The following is a 16,384-nucleotide window of genomic DNA, read 5'->3' as shown; positions in this document are numbered from 1 at the left end:
GAAGGACACTGAGGTGCTGAACCATGTTCACAGAAGGGCATGCAAGCTGGTGATGGGGCTGGAGAATGAGTCCTGTGTGGAGAGGCTGAGGGAACTGGGACTGTTTAGTTTGGAGGAGGCTGAAGGAAGACCTAACTGCTCTTGACAATTACCTCAAAGAAGGATGTAGTGAGTGAGTGTTGACCTCTTCTCTCAAGTTAATCATAAGACTCAAGGAAATGGCCTGAAGTTGCAGCAGGGGAAGTCAGACTAGACATTATAAAGAATTCCTTTACTGAAAGAGTGGTCAGGCACTGGAATGGGCTGTCCTAGGAGGTGGTGCAGTCACCATCCCAGGAGCTCTAGTGGGCCTGCTTTTTAAAAAAATATAATTTTTTAATTATTCTTTTGGGGCAGGGACGTTGACAGATAGACACAGTGATCTTAGAGGTTTTTTCCAAGCATGAAGATTCTGTGATTTGTATCAGTTAAGCCAAAACACATGACCACTTGAATTTATTATTTCAGCAGTATGAATACCATTCATAGTGCAAGGTTGCCCAAACATTTCAGACGAAGGCTTTTCCCACAACTGTTACTGCCTGTGGTCTCTTCTGTGCTATGGTAATGCAGGCTGAAGTGACAAAACCCCATATAAACATGTTGAGGAGCAGGCACGAATAGCACCTGACTCAGCATCCAAAAAAAGTCACACAAGAAAATCAGGGAGAAATAGAACCTTTTTCATAAGTGAGGGAGATTTGAGAAAAAAATCTGAAAGTATCTGTACTCATTTACACTCACGGACGCATACGAAGCATTTTAATGTGCATCTCCTCAAAAAACGGCAGGGTTTGGACGCATTAGGTTGCACAGATGTGCAATCGCCACAAGGCGGCAGTGGAGCTACACAGAAGAAACAGGCAACACGTCTTTTAAGTTTTCCAGAATTTTTTAAAGCAACGCAGTGGATGTTGCTTGTGCAAGTTTATTATCTACATGCATTAGGGGCACATACCTTAACTACGCATCTTTACAAGTGGAAACTTTCCTATCCACATTTCTCAGAGCAATTCAGTATTTTTATTTTCTTGTTGCTAGAATATTGTTTGCCAGGCTTAAATGGCTTTTTTCACCCAGTAATTATATAAATGTACAGAAGCCTATTTTCCACGTATTTACTATAATGGTAATGTTGAACACTTTTCTGAAAAGTACATATTGGTACAAAGACTCCCAAGATTAAGCACTCTACTAGCATTAAATCCTTAGCTGTATTAGTCTACAAGGTTTAAAGCTTTCAAAATACTTTTAAGTACACCCATGAACTAAAAAGCGATCATTCTAAATAAGTCTGTTTATGGTATAAAGTCACTATGTGTTCAGAATAATACTGGGAAGCTATCTGAAAAGTACATTCCAAATTTGTGTCAAGTGAAAAAGGTACAAATGGCAAACTTACCCTGTAACCAGGGTCTTCCATCAGGTCACAAGAGACAGCATTAACATTAGTGTGCCACATTGTCTCTTTAATGCTGCAGCCATACATAAACACATTCTTTTTACGAGAGTGACCATGATAATCACAGTAGACCTGCAATAAATCATTTGGCAAAACAAAGCCAAGGCACAGGGAATTAACATTTTATAAAAGTAATAAAAGGACAAATTAAAAACATTTATTTGTACTGTTGAGAAAGTTCCAAAGAACTAGGAAACACAACTCCTTATGTAATTAACTTGTGCATTAAGACAAAAAATGTTGGATTCATCTAAGGAAGGTTTAACCTTCTACCCTAGCAAAGGAAACAGATTTAGATCTACAGGTTTGCAGAAGTCCACTTCTCAGAGTAAAATTTAAGTGTGACAAAGTTTACAAGACCATATTCAGATGTTTTCTTTACAGACTAGCTACACAGACAATGTCAAAAAGGTACAGAATTGCTTACATACACATACTCACCAAAGGTAAACGTTTTATAGCAGCCAGATATTGCAGTAACCCTTTAGCATGGTAAATAGTGGGATGCAGATCTGGATTTGGATTTTGCCACTGCCTGTTTAAATCTTCTCCACTTAAAGAGCAACGGTGGCTATTGTGGGGGGGGTGGAAAAACACATAATGTAGTCTGTATTAATGTACTTTTAAATAAGCCTCCCCCCCCCCCTCAATTCTTCCTCATCACCTTTACTTCTTTGGAAGGAGTCTGGTAAGAGACCAACTTCAGTTTTCTAACATGCCAAATAAGAGAAGTGCTTGCGTTTTTAAAGTTATATAATAGAAAACCTAAAAACAAATTAGAAGTAGCTTCTTATACAAAGTTAACTGTCATTTTGCATATTTGCTGCTGAAACGGAAGGCTTGCGATTCTATTCAAATGCTAGTTCAAAATCAATTATATTTAATATATGGTATCTTTACAGTTTTAGTGTCTTGACTTCCATAATATAAAGACTAGAAACTTAAGACTTGAAACATGAATTTGCTTGGAGACGGAACAGCTGTGAGAAAAATAAGAAAAAAAACCCAAAGAAACAAAAAAAACCCCACAAAACAAAACAACAACAAAAAAAGCCAAAAAAAAAGCACACCATCAAATAAAGATCATCTCTGTATCCCAGTTAACTATTAGCAAGAACTTTCCAACTTGCAGAAACTCATGTTCATGCAGTCATCATCAGTACAGTTGTCTTTAGATTGTTAATGCTGGGATAGATTTCTAAATTGTCCCTGTATTAAATTTTCCCTAATATTCTGCATTATTTAATTCTAGGTGTTCCATTATATACATGCTTTTACACATAGAGTTCTACTCAAATCCATAATCAGTTTTATTATTATTTTATTCATAAAACCTTTAAAATACTACCCATAACTAGGTAAGAAGAACTTTAGATCCACCATACCAAAATTTCCATTTCATATTAATTCCCTGTAACTAAGTAAACATAGACTGTTTACTCACAGCAGCATCAAAAGGTTCTGAAATATCCTTTACATTTCTCAGAATGCTATTAAGTGAAAGAATTACCACTGGTAACTTTAGCTAAATCAAGGTAACCGCTTACCTTTTCTCTTGCACATCTACTAACTTTCCCCCTTTTCATAACATTTGACAACAGCCATTTCCATAACACATTTCTAACAAGTATAATTTGAAAAAAGGAGAAAAATCATGTAAAAATCTTTTGCAGGTACAAGGACTGCTCTTTTCACGAGAACCATGAATTTGGTTAGCTTTTTCTAAAAGCAGTTCTACACCTAAGACTGTATTTCAGAGAAACAATTAAAATGTCAAATCACATAGGAATTATTACTGTCTATGAACAAACAAACATACTTGTTATAAAACTGAAACTCATGGCACAAAGTATCTGCCTTTAAAAAAAAAACAACAAAACAAAACTGAAAAGCCCTAGTAATTTTTTAAGTTTGTTTGTTTTCTTATCAAGTATTGCATTTGTATGTTCCAGAGTTTAGTTTACACTTCTTTTAAATAACAGATGCAAAGACTTATTAATACAGGTTACGTATTTGTGTGTAAACTTATGCTTACTTTCCATTGATGACACCATCTGGATTAAGCATAGGAATAATTTTGAAAATATAAGATTCTCTTAAAGTTTGGGCACTTGGATTATTGCTCATAAGGTATTCCAGGGTTCCCTTCATAACCCAACTTGCATTAGTCTCTCCAGGATGCACACGAGCAGACAGGAAAATGTAAGGACGATTCCCTAAAAGAAGTATACATAGAAGTTACAAAATATGATTCAAACTAAGTTAAGTGTGTTAATTGAAAAAAAGAAAAGAAAAGAAAAGGAAAAAAAAAGGCAATGGCCAGCTTCATTTATTACAATTACAATCAAAGCATTTGGAGAAAAATTATTCAAAAGTCAGGCACTCTTATTCAAGAAATGCCACCTGCAAAATGTAACATACAAAAATATTTAGCAACTGATTTAAAATACATTAATACATAGAGTTTTATAAATCCAGATATAAACATCTTTATTTGACTACCACAAATAAATATTAAATACAAAGTTAATCCTGAATAAAGACACCCCTTAAATTAGTGAAATTCATTATTTTACATTCCTATTTTTACAATGCACACCAGTTTTTAAATTTCTTCATAGAGACCTAGTTTTGTATTACTTTCAGTCCGTGAGAAAGAAAAGTCATACTTACTGAACTGACAAATATGTTCATAGTAATTGGACTCTGGCATAGCTGTAATAGTGACTATGGGACAACTGTTGCCAGCCAGGGTCTCACAGAGAACATCTTGTCGAAAATATATCTGTTGGGGGTTGTGCATAGATTCTAGCTTCTGCAGATGCATCTTCATCCCAAAAATAATGAAAAAAAACAACAACACTTTAAATCCTTTGCAGTATTGTACCACAGTGATTTCCCAAGTACATTTCAATCTATTATTTTTTGTCATTCTAAACAAAGCTCAAGTTTTCAGCATAATTTTTGACCATGACATTTCATTCTCTACATCTCTGACAGACTGAATACTTCTCTTTATAATGGAGTATGCTTTTCCAACCACTTTGAGGAAGATGAAGAGACAAAGGACACACTATTTTCTACTAGATGGTACTGTATGGGTATGTGGAAGATAAGAACCTCTGTCTCATTAAGGTTATCTGATCAGGAACCTCGTCAGTGCAAAAGGGAATAACAAGTTAAGGGAGAAGCAATAAACAGGAATAGAGAGTAAAAATCCCAGTAGCAAGATGCAGCAGAAACAATAGCAAGGAACAAAGTTTCCAATCTCTAATCGATGCGCCATTAAGAATCTACAGGCAAAGCTCTGGAGACAGCCACCTGAGGGCCAAGGAAGAAAGATGAGGAACATGAGGACTTGGGATATTCAAGGAGAGCCTGTGGGACTATATGAAACTTATGCACTTGATCCATGCAGTCTACCCTTAGCTATCTCTCTGGGCAGCCCCACTCTCCTGTCCTGTGCATGCAAGGGCTATGTGGACTAGGTGCAACTAACGAGACAGGTGTGAGTGGATCTGGGGTCAGCAACTGGAGTGAGAAGGGGTCTCAGCATCACTAGCTGGAGATGCCACATCTCTAGGGAGCATCTCTGTGCGCACCATAGACTTTGAATCCAATGCGCCAGCAACTGCTGGGGTTGAAGCGAGCAGACTTGGAGCTGCAGGCAATGCTGGCACCTTTCAGTCTGTAGGGTCAGCAGTGGAAGCAAAAATGGGTCTCAGTACTGGTCAGTGTAGTGACTAAGGGTCTTGGTGCCTAGCCACTGGGTCAAGAACAGCGTGTCCCAGAAAAACAGCTAGTGGGGTGATAAGGGTGAGGGAAGCAAGGGAGACTGTCTCAGTGCCGGCACCTTGAGTAGGATCGTGGATTATGAGCCCACATGCCTGGTACCATCTGCTGGGGGTAAGGGGCAAGCATACGCATCTTCCCCAAAGCTAGGGTGCACAGGCTGGGGGCATATATGCAACTTCAAAGTGGACTACCCAGTGAGTATGAAGCACCAAGGCAGGGTTATCAGGTAGGCAGAGTCCATGCCAGCATCTGGGGGCAACCACAGGTTTGGAGTGCCTGTGAGATGAGTGTGCCAGTGCACTCATCTGTTTGCTAGTGAGCATCAGGCTGCACTGGCCTTCAAGTTGGAGGCAGGGAAGAGAGACTGGGATTCAGGCAGAGGTATGGCATGCATGGGCCATGCCAGTCGTCCAAAACGTGTGTATGCTTGTGATTCTAGAGATCAGATGCATGTGTTCTTTTACTAGTGAGAGCAATCCTTACCAGCTGGATAGAAGGAAAGGAACTTAGGAGTCTACAGTTATATTTTAAGCAAGTCTTGGTAGTGTTACACACATGTGCCCTGGAAGACAACATGTTGTCTTTGCCAGCCTGTAGCCAGCTGTCCTGGAGTGAGGGAAGGAGGGGGATGTGCAAATGTGGATAAGTTTCTCTCTCTTTGGGATACACTCAGACTCACTTGTGGCTGAACCTACAAACAGGAAAGTAGTGGCGACATCCATCAGCAGTCTGAGAAAGAGATGCCCGTGTCCCTTGGCTGGGCTCCAGCAGCTGGGCAGGAGGAACCACCAGGTCCCAGATGCTTCTAACATCCCTTAACAGTAATTCTTCCAAGAACAAGCATGGCTCAGTAAAAAGCTTCATTCAGTGCTGTTACGCACTGATCACTGAATGTCCAAGTTCACTTCTGTTGCTGTGGCAGCAACAACCAACAGATTTTCTAGCCAAGACTATTGCTTAGTGCTAAAAGCTTCACAACACTTCTTTAGCCAATTCATTAACCTAAAAAGGTCTACTGTTACCTTAACTATACTAACTTGAGTAGGTCATTTATGAAAAGGTATGTGTAAAGCAGAAGGATGAGTTGTCAAGAGACAAACACAAATACATCATCCAATTTCAGTGTTTCCAGCCAACTGTGAATTGTAATTCCCAAAAAACCGATTCAGCCTGAAAATAAGTATCAATTTTATTTTTTCAGGGGCTATTCTTTAGAACAATCTACACTCATCGCCAGTCTAAATGCCAGTATTTTATGAAAAAAATCTCCATTTTAAGGAGCATTTTGGACTTTATAAAAAAATAAAAAATCATTCACTCACGAATGCTTACATTTCAGGTTGTCCAAAAGCATAAATATTTATCTGTTTAACAGATCATAACCTTCTCACCTTTAACGTTGAGTATGTATATGGATAATGGTAAGCAAAGTAGCAGACATCATCTTTATGTTGGAAAGTCACTGTGAATGTAATTGTGTAATAAGATTTTCCTTTCTGCCCTCCAGCAGCAATTGAACTTCTTGAAAAGTGATTCCTAAGAGTAACATGAAGATAATAAACACATTAGAATACACTTCTTTCTTATCACTGACTTTTCCTGAACGCACATTCTAAGAGCCATTGTGTTTCTCTTCTGTGTACATCCAGGTTAAATACACTGTTTCCCACCATCTGTGAAGACAGTTTATTGTAACAGTGATACACATTCATTCATATTAGGAAAAGGTGACTAAACATAAACAAGCTACAAAAAACCCCCAAACTTAAAAACAAACAAACAAAAGGAAGCAAACAATTGTTGACCGAGAAGGGTAACACACAGATATAGTGCATCATCTCAACCTATTTTCCAGGATTGCTCTACAATGACTGCACCCTGGAATACAGAAGCCTGATCACAAGCACCATGTGATGAGGATTTCTGGAAGTCAATACTAACATGTCAAGTAAGCATGTATATATACATTCCCCTGCAAGTGTCTCCAGAACACTATTTCTGACAAACATATAGAAGATGAACAGCTTAAATATTACCAGCGTGCTGGCATATTTATTTATATATATTTAACTCATATATATTTAACTTTATTTATACATATTTAACTCAATTCTGCTGCCCTCCATAGTAACTCAGGAAGAAAACTGTACACAATAGAACTACTAAAATACAACTGGCTAGATGAGGGAAGAGCAGTGGATGTTATCTACCTTGACTTCAGCAAGGCTTTTCACACTGTCTCCCATAGCAAGTTCATTAGGAAACTGAGAGAGTGTGGGCTAGAAGAGTGGACAGTGAGGTACGTTGAGAGCTGGCTGTGTGACAGAGCTCAGAGGGTTCTGATTAACAGAGCAGGGCTGAGTTGGAGGCCAGTAACCAGAGGTGTCCCCCAGGGGTCAATACTCAATCTGGTCTTGTTCAACATATTCATCAATGATGTGGACAAGGGGACAGAGTGTATCCTCAGCAAGTTCACTGATGATACCAAACTAGGAGGGGTGGTGACACTCCAAAGGGCTGTGCTGCCATCCGGTATGACCTGGACAGCCTGGAGAGCTGGGCAGAGAAGAACCTCATGAGGTTCAACAAGGGCAAGTGTAGGGTCCTGCACCTGGGGAAGAAGAACCCCAAGCACCAATACAGGTTAGGGGTGGACCTGCTGGGAAGAAGTTTGGAGGGGAAGGATCTGGGAGTCCTGGTAGATAGTAAATTATCCATGAACCATCAATGTGCCCTTAACACCAAGAAAGCCAATGGAATCCTGGGGTGCATAATGAAGAGTGCGGCCAGTAGGTCAAGAGAGGACATCCTCCTCCTCGACTCTGCCCTGGTGAAGTCACATCTGGAATACTGCATCCCATTCTGGGCTCCCCAGTTCAAGAGAGACAGGTAACTACTAGAGAGAGTCCAGCACTGAGCAACAAAGATGACTGGGGGATTGGAGCACCTGCCCTATGAGTAAAAGCTGAGAGAGCTGGGACTCTTTACCCTGGAGAAGAGAAGGCTGAAGGGAGACCTTATTAATGCCTGTAAGTATCTAAAGGGTGGGTGCAAAGAGGATGGAGCCAGACTCTTCAGTAGTTCCCAGTGACAGGTCGAGGGGCAATGGGCAAAAGCTGGAACATGGAATTTTCATTTAACTATGAGGAAAAACTTCTTTACAGTGAGGGTGACAGAACCCTGCAACAGGATGCCCAGGGAGGTTGTGGAGTGTCCTTCTCTGGAGATACTCAGAACCTGCCTGGATGCAGTCCTGTGTCATGTGCTCTAGGGGATCCAGCTTTAGCAGGGGGTGTTGGACTAGATAATCTAGAGGTCCCTTCCAACTCTTCTGTGATTCTGTAATTATAAAACTTGGAAGCAAACATTTCTCCTCAAAAACTGTAACACATACTAATCTACAGTGCAAGATTTGCTGTGTGTCTGATTGGTGTACTTACTTATAGTAACAAATATCTGTCCCAACACGAGTCCAATATGGTCGAGAATTTAATGCTTCTTGGACAGAATACATGAGGGGCTGCATACCTTAAAGAAAAAAATGTATCTCACTTAAAATGCTTAACATTAAACACTGAGATCTTAGCATTAATGGACCACATAAACACTTATATGTAAGTCTCCAAACTCCAAATACGCTTTTAGTCATTGTCATAAAATGTATTTGCATGAATGTCTGGGTATTACACCCTCTTTAAACCATGTGACAGAAGATTCTTCCCCCTCTTCATTCATCATGTCCTAATTTTCAGAAAACAACCAATTTAAGTTAGCATGAACGGTCATCTACAAGAAATCCTGGGTCCCACTCCATCCAACTGAATCATTAGAGAAAGGCTTCAATGTTAATACAAAAAAAAAATCAACATTATCTTCCATTTTTCTGGACAGCTGGAAAAAGCTTGATGTTTTAACTCTTTGAAGTGTATATTATTTGAAGTATATTAAGTTGAATATTTAGTATGAAGTTAGATTTGAAATTAATACATTGGACAACATTTACTAGTTAGGTGATTAGCCAAATACATTCACTGATTCAGCGTACTTAAAAAAACAAAAGTTGTTATCCGATATGTATGCATGAAGATCTAAGGTAACTGACAAAGATTAGTAAATAATTTAAAAGCTTCTTATTACTGGTCTAACTACCAGGTATTATTGGATGAGTGTGAATTGTACAATTAAAACAAAGAAGAATATGATGTTACTCTGTCCCAAGATTTTGAGGTGGTGGACAGAGAGGGCAGCTTCTGTTTCTTCTCCTTAGAGGACAAATTTTACAAAATCCAGCAGGGACAAATAAAACAAACCCTCACAAGACAAATGGATTTCAGCTGAATGACAATCACTTCCACCACTTCACCCCCAGACAAGTAGAAGAAAGGTATATTCAGAAAGCCAGTACTTGTGGATGAGACAGAAGCAGCAAACACTACTCGCTGGAAAATGCAAGGGCCACATATGAAGCCCAGCATTTCAAAGGAGACTTTCTTTTCCTTCTTAAATAATGTGCCTCTCTTCATACGAGTAAGACAAAACTATTGAGAATGTCTCCACCTACTTTCACAACTGACAATACATCTCTATTTAAAAAGGGATTAATCTTAGCAGTTGTCATTCTTCTTGCATCTGTGTGGATCAACAGTGGTTGGTGTTCATATTCCACTATGCTCTTAGCTGCAACCACCAGTGAATTTCTTCTGCTTGGCCTCACTTGCAACAAAACTTCATTTTACAAGCTGACAGAGCCAGCATTTTAAGATACTTTTCTTTTTAACAGAAACTTGTCAAAACATTTTCTAGTAATGCTATTAAAAAAAAATATATATGATCTGGCAATATTAATATACTACTAATCCCAGGGCAGAGGGAAGGAAAAAACCAGACATTTTGCTATGTGTGTCTTCTAAAATGTATGGCAAATATATCTTACCGTAGTTAAACTGACTGTTTGACTTTTCACAGTTGATGATGTTAAACCGGTAACCAGTGCCAGCCTTCATTCCACTGACTTCAAAGTAAAACCACTGATGGTAATGATTGCTATTTATATCCGAGTTCAGAATTAGATCATACTCATTTCTAAAGATTAACAAAAACAAATTAATCTTTTTTTAAAAAAAAGCAAAACCAAACAATCTTCTGTATGAAAAGAAGAGCTGAAATATCTTACTTTCTTATCTGAATAACTTTGCGCAGGTTTCCAGATTCAAATTTTGAATTAAACTTCAAAACATCTGCTTCCTCTGGTACTGAACAACTGTAAGTAGAAAAAGGGACAAAATTTTAGAAAACAGTATTAAGCAAACTTAAGTAAAACAAATTCATTAAGCTTATTTTAAATCAACCTCACTTGGTAACGCTGAAATTATTTTGAACATTCCTCTAAATACAATGTGGGTAGCAGAAAACAGCAATACATCAGAGAAACTTTCACTGAAGTCTGTCTTAACAGTGCTGCTTTAAACATTACAAATCACACCACAGAGAATGTAGAATTAGAGTATTAAGCTGAATATTGTTCTCAGAAGGATAAAAACATACCTCAAATTATCAAGGTCATACACAACTCTGTCTATAATATCATTTTGATGAATCAGCCTTTCAATATCTTGAGCAATTTTTGTTCTAAAATAAAAAGAAGAGTTCTCATTTAAATTATTGCATACTGTTTCCAATTAAAAAAGAGGAATTACCCCATACAAAAATGAAAACTAACAAAGCTGACATAAAGACAGTGAGACAGATTTTCAGAGAGACCTCAGCCTCACCCCCACTTATGTGCACAAACTATAAGCGTACTTCAGTTTTAAACACCTGCATTCACAGCTAAGTCCACTGAGGGGAGATATGTTTTCATGCATACAACCCACTGGCTTTTATCTTACAGAAAAAAACTGCACTATTTCATAGCTTATAGTAGAAGCAAGAATACGTCAAACATTCTTTATGTTAATGCTTTAATCCAGGACAGCACTTGCTAACATTAGTAACTTACAGGAGTCCTACCATAACTAAAATTAAAGAGTTTTAGAGACTAGGTCGTGCAGTGAGTGTGTTAGTACACTAGCTTTTCACCTCTGAAGATCTAGGTTCATTTATCAACTAGGTAACAAATTAGAATGAATTTGGTGATGTCAGCCAAATATCAGGTGTATGTTTATCCAGATCATAAAACCATTGCACAATTGGCAGTATCTGGGTCCTGGTTTGGAAAAGTAAGAATGTGTTGCAGTTCAAGAATGAAATATAGTAGCAGAGCTGTGTGGAAAAGCTTGCACAGCACCTGCAATAAGAAGAAAAGGAGGCAGATTAATGGTGAAGAACACAAAACAGAGCGGAAAAGTATGTTCAGGCTGGAAATTCTCCATTTAATTAAAATAAACATTGTTAACAAATGAGAAAAAGACTAGCACCTTTCATTAAATCAAAACTAACTGGAAAAGAAAACAAGTCACAAGTCCAATGTACTGACAAAATTTTAAAAAGGCTGACTCACCACAACCTACATGATCAGGTTCAGCTCAGTGCAGAACTAGAGTTTTGATCTTGCACTTGATCTTACATAAATCCTTAGATCTCAGTATGCCTCAGTTCTAAAGGGTCATAATACCTCCTATCATCACAGGAGTTTTGCCAAGACAAAATCCATTATTGAGTATTAGGCATTCAAGTACCACATTAATAACCAATGCAGCCAAACATAAAGAAGAAAAGGTGTTCAAGATGCACACAAAAAGGAAAAGCAGTAGCAGACATTTTCAGGTTAAAAAAAATCTAGATAAAAGAGAAGCTATTTCAGGATAATTAAAGGAAAAAATACAAATTCAACACTATTAACTTGAAGCTCTGTTTTTATAGGTCAGTCCTTTGTGAATCCTAATTTACCTGATGATCACTTCTAAGCATCAGCTTTTAGAAAATAATAAAGTTATTAGAAAACACTACAGTGAACAGCAAAAAAACAACCTAAAATTTTAAGGAATGGAAGAAAGTAGGAATTTAAACCTGAATTTATAGTGTGTTGAATTATATAAGAATTTTCTTCCCTAAAAGATAAAATAATATAAAACAGTTCAGTAATTCTCAGTGATATTTTCTTAAATTACAAGGATGGATTAAGGTAACCATTTATTTTCTAAAGAAGACCTAGCTGATGAGTAGTAACTAACTGCTTACATTAAGGAGAACAAAAATCCCACTCAGTGCCGAAAGAGTTTGGACACAGCTTTGTAGAAGACTGAAAAGCTGCTCCATGTCCCTTGCCAAAATAATTTTCACTCCTTTCTATAAATTCCTAAAAAGTCAAAGCCCCTTTCAAACAGGTTCCCTTCTAGATTTGTTACATTGTAGTAACAAGACTGAATTCTCGGAAGAGTATACCTTAAAAAGGTGATGTAGGATTTTTGATTGAAGTTTAGCAATATATATGTGATATTTCATTCTTGTCCCACACAAGACCTAAAAAGTTACTTTCAGCTTAGAAGATACAACAGAAATAAAATGTTTTAAAGTTAAAATCAAATACTCTCTAGAATTACCTTCATGGTTCAGAAATCAGCCTAATGCATAACAATTACAAGGTTTGTTCATTAAAAGCCAGAGTTAATACAGTGCTTTAGATCCCTAGAAGCACTGAATAACAATTTTTATCTGACTTTACTGAAGTTTTACTCAGGAAAACTAAGAATTATTAAGTATTACAAAAACATACATGAACATTTGCAAGATTTTCTTTAAATACAGGTCTTTGGTTATTTCTGACTCAAGATTATCGCCTTCTGAATCAATCAAAAAACAATCTTATAGAAAAGAGTATTCTTTGAACTGAATGGGGCCATCTAGTAACAATATATAAATTATATCATTAGTGTTTCAATGGCCAAGTGTGGCCATTTCACTGGAAAGTTTACTTTTTTATGACATGTGAAACAGCTAAATTATTTTAATGAAACAATCTAAAGACACGTAATCTCTGAATCATCTTAATGACTAACAGTAAAAATGTAGAATCTCATGCAACTGGTTAAAGATGGAAGAATTCAGTCTAATAACCAAGCAAAGTACAAGGTCTTATACCTACTATGACATGTTCTGATACTATGCCCATTTGTCTTGAAAGTAACTTACAATGCTTATGAGCCATATGAACAAACTTACTTGTTTGTTCATTGGGTTTTTTGTGGGTCGTGTTGTTTTGGTTTTTTACAAACTACAAAATTTAGGCAGAGGATAGTAGAAAGGCAGAAAGGGAGAGTATAAATTAAACAGTATTTAGAAACTGAATTACGGAATTAGAAGTAGCAATTACAGAAACAAGATTGTGTTCTTGTTTATGGCTCTGCATTGATCGGTGCCTACTTATCTACCTTCAAACTGCTTTTCACTGAAGCCAGCTTCAGATACCAAAGCAAACTCTGTGTACGTGCCTATTAATCTCACTCTAAAGCTTGCTTCTCAGGGGTACAAAAACAACGATAAAAAAGGAGTATGGTAACTCACCTCTGCACCCCATATGGCCTTTCCAGGATAGGCTCCTTAAACGGGGGTGGGATGTGGCCAAAATAATCTGGATAAGCCACTTCTGAATATTCAGGGATAGATTTTGTCGTTTTTACCATTTCAATATAAAGATCACAGTCATGAACTGGTGATACATTAGAAACCTCAAACATTACTTGTTCCCCTGATGAACTAGATCTGGAATCTTCCTCCTCAGAATCGACTCCAGTACAGCAGAGTTTTCCCAGTTGGACAGATGATCCTTCAAAGAGGCTGCTACCACAGGGTGAAACATGTTCACAAGGTTTACTACAAGCAAGAGTGGCAAAGCTAGTTTTGCTTTCCTTCTTTATTACACAACCTGTACCATAATACTGATCATTTTTTACACTGTTCTGCAGACTGATTCTGTCCAAGCCTTTCACAATTTCTTGGCTTAGACACTCGCATGGAGGAAGCAGGTTTCTTTGATCATTTTGTTGATGTAAACTACTGTCTTCAATATTATCTTTCTTTGGTAGTTCCAGAAAGGCTGGCCTTCTATTGTAATCCTCCAATAAAGGACTGCTCTCCTTCAAAGCAACTCCTCTTGTTTCAGTAGAGTGCTCCTCTTCTGCTGTAGGAACAACAATAGGTCCACCCAAATTTGCATCAGGTACAAAAGGCTTTGGTTCCTTGGAAATTAAGTCATACTCCTTGAAAGATAAAAAAAACACCACACCAATAAAAAGATATATTAAAAAAGTATACAGTTCATAAAGTTTTACTTATATTAGAAACGTTTATCTCTCATTTTTCCTGAGGTATATTTTGCAATAATACGTAACTGTAATTTAAAAGAGTTGTTTTAAATTTATGTAAATATAGCAATGAAGTTTCAGCTTTTAGAAGACAGGTGTCAAAGCAAGAAACAAGTAGTTCCGCAATAAATTATTTCCAAGTCAATGCAATTCACCAGGTATTTTAATCACCTACTTTAAAGAGATGCACTGTATTTAAGGAAAATTTTAACATAATGAATCTTTGTTGGAAACCTTGTGTCCTTTCTTACTATTTTTCTTTCTGCTGTGTGTAATAATCAGACATCAGAAAGCAATTTTCCTTTCTATCTTCCCACAGTCCCCTTCTCAGTCAGATGAAAAGTAAGCCACAACATTTAACTAAATAACTCACCACATTGCACTATCATACGTGGCTCTGGAACTACAGACTCTCACCTTTTGTTAACCATAAGTACCCACACAAAAAAGAAATGTCAAAGTGTATTCCAGAGTCAACCCATGACTACCAGGAATGCACTAGGAATTATATACTTTACCTGAAAGTTTTCTGAAAGTTCTGGGAAAAATCGCTCATATATTTTTAGTTCTTCCATGGGTCTTCCCAATTCCTGTCTAGGTCTCAGTTTATTAATATCAGTCTCAATATCATCATTCTGAAAGAAAACCAGATCAAATTAATCTTGCATCCAGAATCAAGAGCTCCTAAAATAATTACACGCGTCTTTTACTTCTGACATGGCCATGCTTTAAAAACTGGGTATCACTATTTTAAAATAATCTGAACTGCACCTTCATCATGAAGGTTTAGGCAGCTCAGTTTTATTAGTATGCCTAAGCCTCTATTTAAACAGAAATATTATAAACATCTCAGTTTTCTTGCTTTCATCCAAAGGTATTATGCACAGACATCAGAAACACTTTACATGAGATCTGTGTATAGTCCAACTCTTGCAACCTGGAATGTAAATATTTCATCTGCTAGATTAACACACTGCAGAGTAACTGCTCTGTAGAAGATAACTCCAGGGCCCATGAAAGCCTTGAATAAAACTGTCATGCCAGTCTGTGGACTGACAATTCAATTAACTCCTGAGCACATTTAACTTAAAAATGTAGAATAAGGCTGTTCTGGCCAAATGTCCTTTCACATCCCAACTGGCAGCTGGAGAGCAGAACAAGTCTTTCCCAAAGTGATACAACAGTGAGATGTCTGATCCTTAACCCTACACTTGGCACAACTTCCAAGTTACCTTGTTACACTGTTGTAGTCAATCCCAGTCAGAAAAAAGTTAAAACACCTCCTAAATACTGAGTGGTGTAGGTGGGAAGAGAGGGCTGAGAGAAATACAAGTTGGGAACAGCACACAGCTAAGAGTTCTCCATTCTGTTCCACTGCACTCCAGACACACGAAGTGTGAAGCAAACAGGTATTGATAAATTGAAACAATATGAACAACAAAGGTTGGTATTTTCAAGCAGCATCCAACTTCCTTAAGTTTCCTTTTTTTTTTTTTGTTTTAGAAATTGGCCTGAAAACCTTCTTAAAGTCCTTCTAACACTTAAAAATATAAGGCTATATACATTATTCAGGTAATTTAAATAAGTAAAAAAAACTGCTGTGCCTGATTTTTTGCTATCAATTTTGTCTCATACCAACCTTAAAATCTTGGTCCTTGTCATCATCATTTTCGGTTTCAATTTCTGATTCTATTTCAGCATCATCGTTATCATCACTTTCATCAACTACATCATCCACTATAACACAAAACAAGTTTTGTAAGACAAATTGTACATTTAATCTAAT

General features: G+C 37.3%; 1 protein-coding gene across 6 annotated transcripts in view; it reads right to left on the bottom strand.

Annotated features, from left to right (window-relative positions):
• The window catches only part of AGTPBP1 (ATP/GTP binding carboxypeptidase 1), a 70,385-nt gene that overhangs the window by 24,258 nt on the left and 29,743 nt on the right, over positions 1 to 16,384 (bottom strand). For all 6 annotated transcript variants that reach the window (XR_007891782.1, XM_051642168.1, XM_051642171.1 and 3 more), the window contains 12 exons: positions 16,238 to 16,335; positions 15,117 to 15,233; positions 13,799 to 14,493; positions 10,841 to 10,924; positions 10,470 to 10,556; positions 10,230 to 10,378; positions 8,737 to 8,824; positions 6,688 to 6,832; positions 4,175 to 4,328; positions 3,537 to 3,717; positions 1,943 to 2,072; positions 1,442 to 1,573 (listed from right to left, as the gene is read on the bottom strand). Coding sequence is in view for 5 of the 6 variants with exons in the window: in XM_051642168.1 (XP_051498128.1) it covers positions 1,442 to 1,573; positions 1,943 to 2,072; positions 3,537 to 3,717; positions 4,175 to 4,328; positions 6,688 to 6,832; positions 8,737 to 8,824; positions 10,230 to 10,378; positions 10,470 to 10,556; positions 10,841 to 10,924; positions 13,799 to 14,493; positions 15,117 to 15,233; positions 16,238 to 16,335 (2,060 nt within the window). In the remaining variant the exon portion in view is untranslated. The remainder of the gene's footprint in view (positions 1 to 1,441; positions 1,574 to 1,942; positions 2,073 to 3,536; positions 3,718 to 4,174; positions 4,329 to 6,687; positions 6,833 to 8,736; positions 8,825 to 10,229; positions 10,379 to 10,469; positions 10,557 to 10,840; positions 10,925 to 13,798; positions 14,494 to 15,116; positions 15,234 to 16,237; positions 16,336 to 16,384) is intronic.

The sequence above is a fragment of the Apus apus genome, chromosome Z, assembly GCF_020740795.1.
Source record: "Apus apus isolate bApuApu2 chromosome Z, bApuApu2.pri.cur, whole genome shotgun sequence".
In the NCBI taxonomy this organism is placed as follows: Eukaryota; Metazoa; Chordata; class Aves; order Apodiformes; family Apodidae; genus Apus; species Apus apus.
The sequence above is the reverse complement of the archived record's forward strand: the minus strand, read 5'-3'. Positions and strand labels throughout refer to the sequence as shown.